At 49.3% G+C, this 14,267-nt stretch overlaps 1 protein-coding gene across 9 annotated transcripts in view; it reads left to right on the forward strand.

Annotated features, from left to right (window-relative positions):
- Positions 1-14,267, forward strand: part of Cit (citron rho-interacting serine/threonine kinase) — a 178,832-nt gene that overhangs the window by 146,209 nt on the left and 18,356 nt on the right. For 7 of the 9 annotated variants that reach the window (XM_041647361.1, XM_041647376.1, XM_041647392.1 and 4 more), the window contains 9 exons: positions 4,761-4,901; positions 5,650-5,757; positions 7,578-7,740; positions 8,004-8,168; positions 11,291-11,428; positions 11,917-12,097; positions 12,240-12,331; positions 13,040-13,144; positions 13,377-13,546. In XM_041647361.1, coding sequence (XP_041503295.1) covers positions 4,761-4,901; positions 5,650-5,757; positions 7,578-7,740; positions 8,004-8,168; positions 11,291-11,428; positions 11,917-12,097; positions 12,240-12,331; positions 13,040-13,144; positions 13,377-13,546 — 1,263 coding nt within the window. The remainder of the gene's footprint in view (positions 1-4,760; positions 4,902-5,649; positions 5,758-7,577; positions 7,741-8,003; positions 8,169-11,290; positions 11,429-11,916; positions 12,098-12,239; positions 12,332-13,039; positions 13,145-13,376; positions 13,547-14,267) is intronic. The other 2 variants (XM_041647382.1, XM_041647402.1) reach the window with 1 other exon arrangement.

The following is a 14,267-nucleotide window of genomic DNA, read 5'->3' on the forward strand; positions in this document are numbered from 1 at the left end:
ATTCATCCGAGTTAGGATGTGCCCAGTAGGGGCTTAGTGAGCACAGGGCTGAGTGAAGACTGAGTTAGATTGCCTGTAAGAGTTGATAGTTGAAGCATATTAAGTTTCATGTTGATAGAACACTCATGCAAATTAGCTTCCTACACAGGGCAAGGATGTGATCAGATTTTTGAGTACCAAATTTCTTGAGGACTTTTGAACATGCACTTAATTCAATTAAGAAAGAATTCTCCTGATTCTGAGACACAGGATGTCAAGCTCAAACTGATCTAAATGCATTCCTTCTGTGATTTCATGTCTTTTCTTGTCAGAACTCTGAAAATTGCTATTTAAATTGGTAAAGACTTCCCACCCCCAGCCAAAGTCTCAGACAAGGCCTCACCAATGATAATTCTTCCTCACTCACCTTGACCCACAAGGGCAAATGCACTTCCTGTTGATACCTGGTGAAAAGCTGGAGAAAGGCAAGGCAGCTCAGTTAGCTGGAGTCCCATGATGGTCACGTGGTCGGAGTTCCTGAGGCGCTCTGGTGATGGCTATGACGTGGCCGTGCTGTTCTGTCTGAGAGGCGTAGTGAAGACGTTGCAGGTCTTACAGCTGCCTACAGTGAGATGTCCCATAAAGTCGCACTTTAAAAGGCACCGCTGGGCGCTTGGCAAAGTTCTGGAGGTGGATGGTGGCGCCGTTGTGCAGCAATGCAAATGCCCTCAATGCCACTGAGCTACACTCATGGCTCAGATCGGGGCTGGGAAGATGGCTCAGTTGGTAGAGTTACGCTGCTCAGACATGAGGATCTGTCTGAGTTCGCATTCACAGCTGGTGCAGTGGCGCACCTGTAACCCCAGTGCTGGGGAGGCAGAGATCAAAGGGTCCTGGTGCCCAGTGACTGTCTAGTGTAGCTGAAACAGTTAACTTCAGGTTCAGTGAGAAGCTCTGTCTCCAGAGCTGAGCTGGGGCTGGTGAGATGACTCAGAGAAAAGGTGCTTGTGCCCAATCCCGATGACCTGTGTTCCATCTCTGGTCATGGCGGAAGGAGGGAACCAACTGCCCTCCTACACGTGATGGGGGTAGGGGTACAGCTAAAATGATCTAGTATGCAAGAAACTGACAGTTTGATCCTTAGCATCATAAATAAAAAGAAAAAATGAAGTGATTAATTTTATGTAGTATGTACAAACATATATGAATGAAATTCTTCAGATATAATGAAATTCACTGTATAAGTTGACTATTCCTTGCTAAAATACTTGGAAGTAGAAGTAATTTTGATTTTGGATCTTTGAAATATTGGCATGTTCTGGGGGTAGTGGCGCGTGCCTTTAATCCCAGCACTCGGGAGGCAGAGGCAGGCGGATCTCTGTGAGTTCGGGGCCAGCCTGGTCTATAAGTGCTAGCTCCAGGACAGGCTCCAAAGCTACAGAGAAACCCTGTCTCAGAAAAAAAAAAAGAAAAGAAAAGAAATGTTGGCACGTATAAATAATGGAATCTCTTGGGGATAGGACCCAAATGTGAACATGCGATTCCCTCCCATCACAGACACTGTGTATACATGGACTGGTGGTAATGTTAGACTGTGCTCATGTGTGCTACTGGGGCTCGAATCCAGGGCCTGATGCATTCTGGGCAAGCAGCATAATCCTGACTCCCTCAGCAGTCTTTGTCCAGTATTTTTAATATGCCCACATTTTGACTGTGACCCATCACATGAGATCAGCTGTGGCATTTTCTACTCAAGAAGTTTTGAGTTGGGGAACATTTCGAATCTGGGGTTTTGATGTTGGGAATGTTTGACATGTAATAGAAACCATCAGCCTACCAGGTGGTCTTTTCTCCGGGATGAATAGGCAATGTTCCTACAATTAGGCACAAGCTGGAAACAGAAACAGGACAGAAATAATTGAGGCTCCCGAGTGTCCTATTTTCCATCTGCGAAGGGCATGCTGGCCCTGACAGCTCCGTGCTCGGTCCAAGGTTACATGGTGAGTCAGTGGCAAAGCCAGGAATAGCATTCTGGGAGCCTGACTCAGCCCCACCTTCTCGCTTCTGACTTAGGAGAACATTTTCAGTTTCCCAGTCTGCCCCTCACGGGGAGATGTTGAGTAGACATCTGGCCAACGCTGATCTGAGTGGGGATTCACACATCATCAAAAACCATTATACAACAAAAAAAGAATTGCTGTTGCTGTCCAGAACATGTTTGGGATCCAGGGTGCGGTACGCACTTCTTAAGTGTGGCCCCCACCAAACTGTTGTCTCCATAGGGACAGAGACAGCAAAGAAACCAACTTGGTCTCCAACTTAAGAATCTTTAGTCTCCAGCCCAAATTCCTCTCATGACTAACTTCCCCTGACAGATTTTACAATGGCTTTTCTCCCATGTCAGTCCTTTGGGAGTCATAACCAACATGGATGTTCATTTGCTCATTGGTTAAGGTTCATGACTTACCCAGGGCGGAGGAAGGTTTGTATGTAGCCATGTATTTCTGTCTCTCCCTTGGGCTCAGCGAACCCTGACCGTTACTTGGCTCTTTGATTGATCACGCCATCGACGCTCATTAACCTCTGAAATCACACCTGTTTGCCCACTAACTTTGCTCTTGAACATGGTTGTGGCCCATATTTATTCAGTCGATCTTCTAAAACTGCCATCCTACCCAACTTTTTCTTGTTAGCTTTGACCGTCCTTGCTCACCGCAGTCGCTCCTGCTCCAGTTCTGTCCGGAGCTTCTTGTCACCCCGTAAAGCTGCTGGGCAGGTCTAAGCACATCGCCAAGTCCGCCTCCCAGGGGAGCGCTGGCCCACAAACACACCTCCCTCTGCCTCTCTCTGGGCAACAGACAGATGCCTTGGGTAACGTCCCATAGAGCACAGACATCACTTATCTGGTTATTTCTTGGAGAGCCAGCAGATAGTTGATGTGTTTAGTCTAGAGAAATATTTTTAGCCCAGCTGTCACCAAGTGACCATTGTGCCCATGACATATTTTCCTGGTTCCCGCTCACTAATTAATGCCCTAAAAATCGTGGAGGAAACTAAGGAAGGAAAACACTTGAGCCTGAAGGGCTGCAACTGCCCTCTGGCAGCGTGTAAACTGCCTTCCTCTTTGTCGCTGTCGTGGGCTTTGTTGTTTGACTCTGGTATATTTTCGAAATTCCAGACTATGCACTTTAGTGTAGTTACTTTTCTCTTTGTTGTGGCAAAACACACGACCTAAGCAGCTCAAGGAAGAAAGTATCTGCTTTAGCGCGCAGCTGCAGAGGAACCATCCATCTTTACTGGGGGAGGGTTTGGAGGTGTGCACAACACCGTGGCACACCATGGCAGCCGGGACAATGTAGAGCAGGAGAGAGAGGAGACTTGAGGGCAAGATACAGTCCCAGTGATGTTCTTCTTCCAGGGGGCCACGCCTCCTGCCCTTCTACATCTTCCAGTACCACCACTGTCACATGCGACTCCATCAGAGGGCCCTAAGATCCCATTGCCCCGGGCCTTCCCAGAAACACTCAGCTTTGCTTCACTAATCTCTCCAACAAGTTGACCATTAAGTTTAGCCATCTTGCGTACTAAATGTGACTGGGTAGGTAGACAAGGCAGATGGGAAAGTGTGAAAAACGCTGAATCGGAAGGAGAGAAGAAAGAAGGACAGACAGAGACTACCAGCACCAAGCACTTATTCCCTGATATAAGATATGCAAGCACTGTTCAGTTTGTCACTCAGGGAGTCGGGGTTTTACACCCACTCAGGAAGAAGCGAGGGCTGGGCAAGGCAATATGAGCAGGATTTAAGCCAGGATCTAGGCGATGGCAGGGTCCAGATTCAACTTACAATGACACGATGCCTCTAGCAGCTGTTGCCATTCAAATGGGAAGTAAAACATTGGCAGAAAGCAGTGAAGTAAGAGGGCCAGCCGGTCTGAGGCCACTGTGGCCCCATTCTGCTGGGGCTGGGGACTGGGGCATCTGCCTGGGACTGTTCGAAAGCTCCCAGGATGATCTTTATTTTGCTTTCTTAGCTTGCTTTCCTTCCTTCTGCAGAGAGTTTAGACCATTAGGAAGAGGTTCTGTGGGCCACCTTGGCTGTGTTTACATGACAACCAGAGGTTAGATGAAATGAAACGCATTTTAGGAAGGGGCCAGCTGATTTAGACTGTCAAGATTGGGGAGATTTTTCAACATACGCTAGCTCTAGTATGTGAACCTGATTTTTTTTTTTTCCATTGGGTTTTACCAAATCCTGTTGCGCCCCTAGGCTCCTCTGTGTCCCCACACTGCAGATGTGTCCTCTAATTGTGGCTGTTTATGCGCTCGAGGACAGCGCTCCAGTCGGGCTGATGGGATTTGTCTTTGTGCAACCATACGGCCTGTGTAGCTTTCCTGATTATCTACTGAGGTCGCAGACACCCCCAGGTGGGACAGATGAAACTGATTCTCACCGCTTCGCTGTCAGCTCTGTATTTTGCTCTGAGGTACCAAAATGGCTTTCTTGGTAGCACAGGGCGGGCAGGCCTGGACTTCCCGTTACCTTGCAGTGTGAGATTACAGGCATGTGCCTTCAGGTGAACCTTTAAACATTTTTAGCCATGCCCTCCTGACTTGGAAGAGCAAACCACCAGCAATTCTGGAAGGAGGTGAAGGAGGTGGTTTGATAAGGGGACTTCGGTGTCACGCCGGAAGTTGGGGAATGGGAGCCATGGTGGGAAGGAGGCGGTGCTCTGCACATTATCAAGCCTCCTGCCACCCCCTCTCCCTCCCCCTCCCAGCAAGCCAAGCTGCAGCAGCAGATGGACCTGCAGAAGAGCCACATCTTCCGCCTGACGCAAGGGCTGCAGGAGGCGCTGGACCGGGCCGATCTGCTGAAGACGGAAAGAAGTGATCTGGAATATCAGCTGGAAAACATTCAGGTAAGGGCCAGCAGGGGGCGCTGCGGACAGCTGTTGCTTCCTCTTCCTCCATCTTCCTTCCTTCCCCTTCTTCCTCCCTTCTCCCCCAAACCTCCATTCCCTGTCTCCTCCCCTTCCTTTTTTTTCCTCTCCTTTTTTACCCCCCTTTCTCCTCCTCCGTCCCTCTTCCCTTCTCCCCGCCCTCCTCCCCTCCCCCGCCCCTTTGCAGTTGTCAGTGTCCTTCATTTGTATGCTGCCTGTGTTTCTCTAACATTAAATTATGAAATTTTACAAACACTCTTTAAAGTTGAAACATCTCTCCAAAGTATCCTCAATCTGAATCCCATTAATCAACAGTTCGCATTTTTACTCTTCATATACTTATTGGTTGCTTATTTATTTGGGAGGTCTGGCATGGGATGTGTGTCTGAGGTCAGAACAACCTGTGGAAGTCAATTCTCTCTTTCTTCCATGTGGGTCCTAGGATCCAGTCAGATGCAGGGCATCTTTACCCACTGAGCCATCTTGCTGGCCCTGTGTGTTTTTTCTTCTTGCCGTAAGATTGGGGCTAAATATTTCCCACCAGTGTTTTCTAAATATTTCCCACCAGTGTTTTCTAAATATTTCCCACCAGTGTTTTCTAAATATTACCCACCAGTGTTTTTTTGTGTTGTGTTTTCCTGCTTGACTGTTCATGTTCTTAATGTACTGAATTCAAACATACACTTCTGTCCAGCTCTGAGGTCATCTTTGTCTCCATGAATTTCAGGTTCTCTATTCTCATGAAAAGGTGAAAATGGAAGGCACGATTTCTCAACAAACCAAACTCATTGATTTTTTGCAAGCTAAGATGGACCAACCGGCTAAGAAGAAAAAGGTGAGTTAGAGTGCTTGACAGTAGGAGCAGGCAGCCCTGCTTCATCCCCCGTGACTTTGTGGATGCACACCACTGTGATGAATAATCCTGCAAGTGGAAGAAAAACACACCTTTTTGTTCATTCTGGTTGGAGGATTGGGTCTTAATGTAACTGGAGTAGCCTTTGTCTTAGGGAGCTGTTGATCAGGACTAGCAAGTTGCTCTCCTAAGGGAGTGGTTTTTTTTGTTTTTTGTTTTTTTTTTGTTTTTTGCTCCTGTAGAGAAGTTAGGCCAGAGCATCTGCTGAGAAAACGGCTTCCGCATAGGTCGAATATTAGGTTCGAAGGTCATGTGTCTAGGACTCTCATGTGGGTCAGGTCATGTATAAGTGACTCCTGAGAGTTTAGCAGGTGGAATGTCAACCACACGGGTCTCCAGGGAGACTGAGTCCAGGGTTTTTGCTTAGTTTTATTCTTTGATCTTTTTCAAGATGGAATTTTGCCATGTAACTCAGGCTGGACCTAAACTCACAATGGTTTAATGTTCTGAGTGCTGGGATTTCAGGTGTGCCCTGCCATGCCTGCCTGTCCCGCGCTGTTAAATGACTGACTTGGTGCAGGAAGTTGAACCGACCTGGTTAAAACTCGATAGCTGTTGCCTTCACCGGCCCTGCACTCTCGGCTCTGAATTGTAACAAAGGAGAACCTGAATGAGAAGCCAGCCGTGACATTTGATGCTCCACCTCCTTCAGCCGCAGTCTGGGGGGGGGGGGGGGGGGCTGGAGCATGTGACGAGTCCAGTGTGAAGATTGCTCTTTATAAACAAGCCCAGTCCATGCCTCTCCCCAACAACTGAAGCGTTCATCTGAGGTTGGCCAAATGTTCTGACTTCCAGAAAGGTCTCTAGGGGCTTGGCAGTTTCCTCCCAAGGGTCTTAGCACACTGTAGTGGCCATGGCAGCAGTTTTAAAGGGAAGGGCTTCATGACTTAGATTAGTCAGAAGAAGGGAATGCAGGGCCAATGCCCTTGATTGGCCTCAGTGTTCCTGGGTCACTGTTACTGCTGAGGGGTGGGCACAGAGTTCCAAGACTGCCCCTTGCTACAGTGCTGGCACGGGAGGGTTTTCTTGCATACCATGGTACCATATTTGCTATGCTCATGATACTTAATCTTTTTTTTTTTTAATTTTAGCAGCGGACTGTTGTCTGGTTGTCATTGATGTAGTTAGGGCGTTTGCATTTGGTTTTCTTTCAGTTAATTTTTTGTCAGGTGGCGTAATTCTGGTTTTTTTTCCTCTTTTGTGTACAGTAAATGTTTCTGTTGGTATTTTTCTTTTTTAGTAAGCCCCTTGTTTTGATATCATTTTAGCATTCATTTTCAAATTTTGCTTTCTTTAAAAAAACAAAGCCCACCCCTTCCCCGTGTCTTGTCACCAAGCACCATGAGACAAGTTCAAAGGCAAGAACAACCTCTGAACCATAGCCACCGCTCCCAGCTCCATCCTCCATCCAACCTGATTGCATTTTTTGAGGGGAAAAGACTCTCGGGAAGTGACTCTCCTGTCTTGGGGATGCTAGAGGAAGCGGTGGAGGCAGCCGAAGCATCTTTAACCCTCTCGGTGAAAACTTCCGCACCCCACTCTTTTTTTTTTTCAGCGGACTGGAATGGGCTGAGGCTCGGCCTCCCCTTCCCCCTCCCCTTCACATGCCATTTCCCCCACACACACTTCCAGTGAGTATGTGCCTGGCCTCGGTGGCTTGCTCCTCCTGAGTCAGCTCTCCTTTAGCTTGGGTCCAGTGCCAGTTTCTAGGAGTTAGGAGATATCTCTGTTTCCATTGCTAGGGTTTATTTAGTCGACGGAAAGAGGACCCTGCTTTGCCCACACAGGTTCCTCTGCAGTACAATGAGCTGAAGCTGGCCCTGGAGAAGGAGAAGGCACGCTGCGCAGAGCTGGAGGAAGCCCTTCAGAAGACGCGCATCGAGCTCCGGTCTGCGCGGGAGGAAGGTAGGAGCTCTGGGACCCGGCCGAAGACCATTCCCCATGAGGCTGGCCAAGACCAGTTCAACATTTCTGTCTGTGGCCAGTGCGTTTTCACTCCAGACATGTCCCAAGTCTGAACATTTTGCAGCCTCCTCGGTGTCGCTGAGTTAGCACAACACCTGTCCTTTTGTTTTCTGGTCCTTGAAAGGCAGCCACGGGCAGCCTTCTTCGTCTAGTCTATTAGGTGGTCATGTCAACTGACAGGCTTTGTCCTGCTGTCTCTGCAGCTGCCCACCGCAAAGCCACAGACCACCCACACCCGTCTACGCCAGCCACTGCGAGACAGCAGATCGCCATGTCTGCCATCGTGCGGTCGCCCGAGCACCAGCCCAGTGCCATGAGCCTGCTCGCCCCGCCATCCAGCCGCCGAAAGGAGTCGTCCACTCCAGAGGGTAGGCTCTTGTCGCCGTCTCTTTTCTACCGTTGTAACAAAACATCGGAAACGGGGTAGGTTATAAAGAAAAGGAGTTTATTTGGCTGAGAAATCCAGGAGTGTGGTGCCAGCGTCTCGCAAGGGAATCTCGCTACACCTCAAGGTGGCAGAGGGAAGCGTGTGGCCAGACAGACCTAACCCAGGAACCCCAAGGCAGACACGAGAAGTCTGTCCTCAGGACCCCAGTGTAACACTGCTAACAGTCTCCTTCCCCATCCGTTACCCAGAACAGCTACTTTCAGTATTCAGCCCCATACCTGATATGAATATATCTCAAGAACACAGGTCAGCATGGTGGTACACACCTTTAATTCCAGCACCCAGGAGTCCGAGGCAGGCGGATCCCTGTGAGTTTCAGGCTATGACAGCGAACTAAGAAAGCTAACCTGTGTTTCTTAGGTCTGTTTAAAAATAAAATCTTATTGACCCTGTCCTGGACATTGCAGGCTGCTGCATTGTTTATCTTGTACATTAGTGCATTAGATCTGCTTCCCTCTGGCGAAGAACTGCACAGTGTTCCATGGTGTGCATAGACGAGTCCCCTACTAAAGGAGACCTGCTCTTGCGGCCACATGCCCCTTCTAGGACATCCTGTACCTCCAGGAGTGGCTGAGGGGTGAATTCTTAGGAAATGAATCAGTGGGGGAAAGACTGTGGGCACTTCAAATGTGACCAACTTGTGGCCAGTTGCTATGACCACTACAGTGATGTGGGAGTGATGTGGGGTAAAGGGATTTCTCTTTTTGTTTTGTTTGTTTTTTGTTTTGTTTTGCAAGACAGGGTTTCTCTTTGTAACAGCCCTGGCCATCCTGGAACTAGCTCTTGTAGACCAGGCTGGCTTCAAACTCACAGAGATCCGCCTGCCTCTGCCTCCTGAGTGCTGGGATTAAAGGTGTGTGCCACCACTTCCTGGCAGGGTAAAGGGTTTTCTTTGTGGTCTCAAAAGTACTGTGTCGCGCAGAGATGAAAAGGACGAGGAAAATGGTTTGGGGAGCAGAGTGGAGCTGTCGTTCAGTATCCTGGCTTCACCGTCAGGCTTTGTAGGCTGAGGATTTTGATGACATTGTCTTGTGGCTGTGGCCGTGCAGACCTGGGTGCCTTCCTGTCTCTGTATGTCCACTAGCAGGTGTCCTCCTGGTGTGTACTGCACCCTCCTGGTGTGTCCTGCAAGCGTTCCTCCTGGTGTGTACTGCCCCCTCCCGGTGTGTACTGCCCCCTCCTGGTGTGTACTGCCCCCTCCCGGTGTGTACTGCCCCCTCCTGGTGTGTCCTGCAAGCGTTCCTCCTGGTGTGTACTGCACCCTCCCGGTGTGTACTGCCCCCTCCCGGTGTGTACTGCGCCCTCCTGGTGTGTACTGCGCCCTCCTGGTGTGTACTGCACCCTCCGGGTAGCACTGTGCATTCGAGTTGCGCCTTGCCACTTCCCGAGAAAGGAGGGGGGCGGTGTGGTAAGGTGTGGTAAGGAGACCCCAGCAGAGCCGAGCTCAGGTGCCAGCAGAGCCGAGCTCAGGTGTCTTCTGAGCTTTTCTCCGTATGGACTATGGCCGTGCCTCTCACCAGGTCACTTACATGGGGGGTGGAGTGGGGTCAGCCTTGTTAATAGAAATGTAAGACTCGTTTCTCCAGACATAAAAAGTTCTAAACAAAAGGTCATTCATGAAATAACTGGGCATAAAAGAATTCTTCACTCAGTTCCTAATAACAAAAAGATCCTGCTGTTCATAACTCTGACTTTTAAACTGAGTTCCATGAAAAGCATTAGATACGTGCTTTCACGACTAAATATTTACAAATAATCCACAAACATTTTTAGGGCTGGGCTAGTGGTGATCACCTTTGCTTCCCGCATTCAGGAGGCAGAGGTAGGCAAATCTCTGTGCCTTTGAGGCCAACCTCGATTACATAATGAGTGAGGTCCAGGCCAGCCAGACACTGGCTGCATAATGAGACCCTGTATCAGACAACAATGATCCCCAGCCGTAAATGTTCACAGACTCGGGTGCCACCACACAGTCAGCCTTCTATCAGGAATATGTTCTTAAATTGAGTAACTATCAGGTCATCGAGGTCTTACTGACTCATATAAATCTAGATGCATCTGCGATGGCTACAATAATTTTACGATTCATGATTTAACAGCTTAATGAAGATAAAATTCACATGCTCTAAGAATCACCCATGTGAAATGTATAATTCAGTGGTTTTAGTATACTCACAGTGCTGCCCGATCATCGGCTCACTAACTTGAGGACGCCCCTGATGACCTCTGATCTCTGTCAGCAGTTATTCCTTATGTCTCCTCCCCCACCTCCACCAACCACTAATCTCCTTTATTTCTCTGTGGATTTACTTCTCTGGGTCTTTCAAATGAATGGGATCACACTGCTTGCAGCCCTTTGTGCCCGACTTATTTTCCAGAACACCATGTTTTTGAGCTCCACCCACCTTGTAGCACACATCAGCACCCCAGTTCTTTTCTTTCCGTGGCTAGATACTATCTCATTGTTTGGTTGGCGCATCTCGCCCATTACGTCACTGAGGGCTCTTGACTTAGTTCTGCTTTTGGCTGCCGTAAGTTGTGCTGCTGTGCAATATGCAATTGGGGGTGTGTGTATTTTCTATCCTCTCTGCATACAGCTAAGAGTGGAATTGCTAGATGATGTTTGTAGTGTATTCTGTGGGTAACTTTTTGAAGAAATGTCCAACTGGGTCCCAAAGTAGCTGTCCCATTTTCTGTTCCCACTGGGAAGTGCAAAGAACGCACATTCCTCCACATCCTCCAAACCTGGCTTTCCATTTCTCCTCCACATCCTCCAAACCTGGTTTTCCATTTCTCGAATTCTAGATTTTTCCATGACCCGGCACCTTGCTATGGTTTTAATTTGCATTTTTCCTAAAGCCTAATGATACCTTGACTATTTTCAGGTACTTTGGGGCTATTTTTCCTCTTTGGGGAACTATGTAGTCAAAGTACCTGGTTGTAAGAGCTCTAATAGATTCATATACAAACCCTAACCAGAGACTGTTTCTCCCATCCTTTGGATTCTCTTTCCACTTTCAATTAAAAATTTTTTCCCTTCAGAATATAATCGGCGTCTTAAGGAACGTATGCACCACAACATTCCTCACCGATTCAACGTGGGACTGAACATGCGAGCCACCAAGTGTGCTGTGTGTCTGGATACTGTGCACTTCGGACGTCAGGCATCCAAATGTCTCGGTAAGCACAGCAGCCATGCGTCTGTGCCGGGCACCTGCGTGTCTCCATCTGTAGAATCTGTCAGGTGAAGGCGATGTTTTAAATTGTCATGTAATGCATTCAGAACCAAAGCTTTTCACTTCAGTGGGAGGACACTATTTTTTTTTCCCTTGTTAAAACAATGACTTCAAATGGTGGCTTCAGCTCATGACTTCCAAGCTGATATGTAAAATGCTTCCATCTTTGTTCATCTCTCTTCCCTTTGTGTCGGGCTGGTGTCTCCCCTCCTGGCGTGAACTGAACATGCAAACATGTTTGTATACACAGCTCATCGTGGGCAGCCTAGACCGAGGCCAGGACAGCGGGGTTGAGGGCAGCAGCTGCTTCCCTGGCACCCGGGAAAGCACAGGGATTACTTGTGCGGCTCAGCTCCACCTGCAGTCGTTCTAGGGGTGGAGGAGCGCGTGGCCCGCGGAGAGCGCATCAGACTGTCCCTTGTTCTCTTCTAGAATGCCAGCTCATGTGCCATCCCAAGTGCTCCACCTGCTTGCCAGCTACCTGTGGCCTGCCTGCTGAGTACGCCACACACTTCACCGAGGCCTTCTGCCGTGACAAAATGAACTCCCCGGGTCTCCAGAGCAAGGAGCCCAGCAGCAGCTTGCACCTGGAGGGGTGGATGAAAGTGCCCAGGTACCATTGTAGGGTGGCCTGGACTCAGGCAGGTGCTGGCCCTGAGGGCCCACATTTGCTCCCACTCTCCGTCTCTTCTAGGGAAGTGTGTTTGAGGAAGCCCCTCCACCTTGCTTCCGCTTGCCCATCTTTCTTTTCCCAGGAATAACAAACGAGGACAGCAAGGCTGGGACAGGAAATACATTGTCTTGGAGGGGTCAAAAGTCCTCATCTATGACAATGAAGCCAGAGAAGGTAAATTAATGATTAAGGGGGAAGTCATTGCACGCGGTTAACCCAGGTCTTCCAGTGTTGGCGTGAAGGCTTTGTTTTTAGTTTTTGGTTTTATTTATTTATTGTTATTATTTTTTTTGGACTGCCTCACAAGCCTTCTCTACTTTCCATTTTTCAAATTAAAAGCCAGATGACTTCTCTAAAGGTTATTGGTGCGATACTCAATCTATAGGTCTCCCCCTTGAAGAACCCGCAGGGTGCTGCCCTGAAGATTCCACCTGCTAACACACCAGAGAACTTCCGCCTCAGTCAACTAGCCCATAAATCTGCATCGTCATCACAAAGTTGACTGTGCCCCTCATCTGACACACTTTATTTTTTTTATCTTCCCTCTCTGCCTTGTCTGCACCTCATTCCTTCTTTGTCCTTGTGCAACTCTTTCCTTGCTTCTCCTTCTCTTCTGCTCGCTCCTGTTCTGCTCTCTTCTCTGCTTTGCCCCCTCTCCTCTCCTCCCCTCGCCTCTCCTCCCCTCCCCTCGCCTTTCCTCTCCTCTCCTCTGCTCTCCTCCCCTTGCCTCTCCTTGCCTCTCCTTGCCTCTGCTCTCCTCCCTTCCCATCCCCTCCTTTCTCTTCTCTTGTCTTCCTCTCCCTTTTCTCTCTCTCCTCATCTCTCTTCTCTCGTTCTTGGTCCTGTTCTTTTGTTTTTCTTTCCACCCTTCTTTGCATCAAGCTGGACAGAGGCCGGTGGAAGAATTTGAGCTGTGCCTTCCTGATGGGGACGTATCTATTCATGGTGCCGTTGGTGCTTCTGAACTTGCAAATACAGCCAAAGCAGGTGAGTGGGATCCAGAGGAGCCCTGCCCAAGAGGTGGACTGGGTTTGACAAATGGAGAGGGGCAGGATAGAGATGTGGCAGTTTGCTCTGCCAAGACCTCTGTCTAGTCCCCCATCTTAGCAGGAACTCGAGTCCCAGGGCTTGGTGGGATTCGGATGCCATGACATTATCCCTGCTGGAGAGGACAGGGGAGGCATCCACGACCAATCCTGTGCTCTCTGGAATCTTCTAGATGTCCCATACATACTGAAGATGGAGTCTCACCCACATACCACTTGCTGGCCTGGAAGAACCCTGTACTTGCTAGCACCCAGCTTCCCCGAGAAGCAGCGCTGGGTCACCGCCTTAGAGTCTGTCGTCGCGGGTGGCAGAGTTTCTAGGGAAAAGGCAGAAGCCGATGCTGTGAGTATGCCCGTGACCGTGAGAGAGTGTGTGGCTGTGGGCAGTGACTGGAGTAATGGGGATCCCACTGCCTGACTGGGTTTCCTGACTCCTTCTGAGGACCACTGGCTACAGCTAGGGTGGTAACCAGGTTTGTTGTGTTGAAGGTGCAGGCTGTAGGCAGCGGTGGGATATTTCTGCATCTCCCTCAGCAGCCCTGCAGCGCAGGGGGGAAGCTGTGGAGTCTGCCTGGAATAGCCTTCCTGTTTACTCAGTGAGGTCCTTGAGTTGGGAGCCAGTGAGCACCTGCACTCCAGGAAGCTAGCTGTTTGTGGCCTCCTCAGCTGCCTCTGCAGCATCCGCTCTCCCACTTACCCTTAAGACACTGGAAGCATCCCTGTGCTCTGATTGGCATCACTCCTCCTGGATGCACACAGTGCTCGCTGCTCATTGGTGCGTCCTCCACCGAGGACCAAACAGCACTCTGCAGACACTTAGCAGTGGGAACGTTCTTCTCCGTGAGCCTCCTGAAGAGGCGTGTTTAGATGAAGTGTGTCTCTTTCCACTCATGAGCCTTTTGCTGAAATGTACATTAATATGTGTACAATAGGCCCGTGGCTGTACTTCCTGTGAGCGGCGGCCTGTGTGGGCTGAGGTAATGCGGGCTAGAAGCTTGCCTTGCTACGGAAGCCCCTGCTTGGGTTCTTGTTGCAGCTGAGGTGGGGAAGGGGCCTTCCTAACA

The sequence above is a fragment of the Microtus oregoni genome, unplaced genomic scaffold (assembly GCF_018167655.1).
Source record: "Microtus oregoni isolate MIOR12 unplaced genomic scaffold, Mior012 000003F_ref0000135, whole genome shotgun sequence".
Classification (NCBI taxonomy): domain Eukaryota; kingdom Metazoa; phylum Chordata; class Mammalia; order Rodentia; family Cricetidae; genus Microtus; species Microtus oregoni.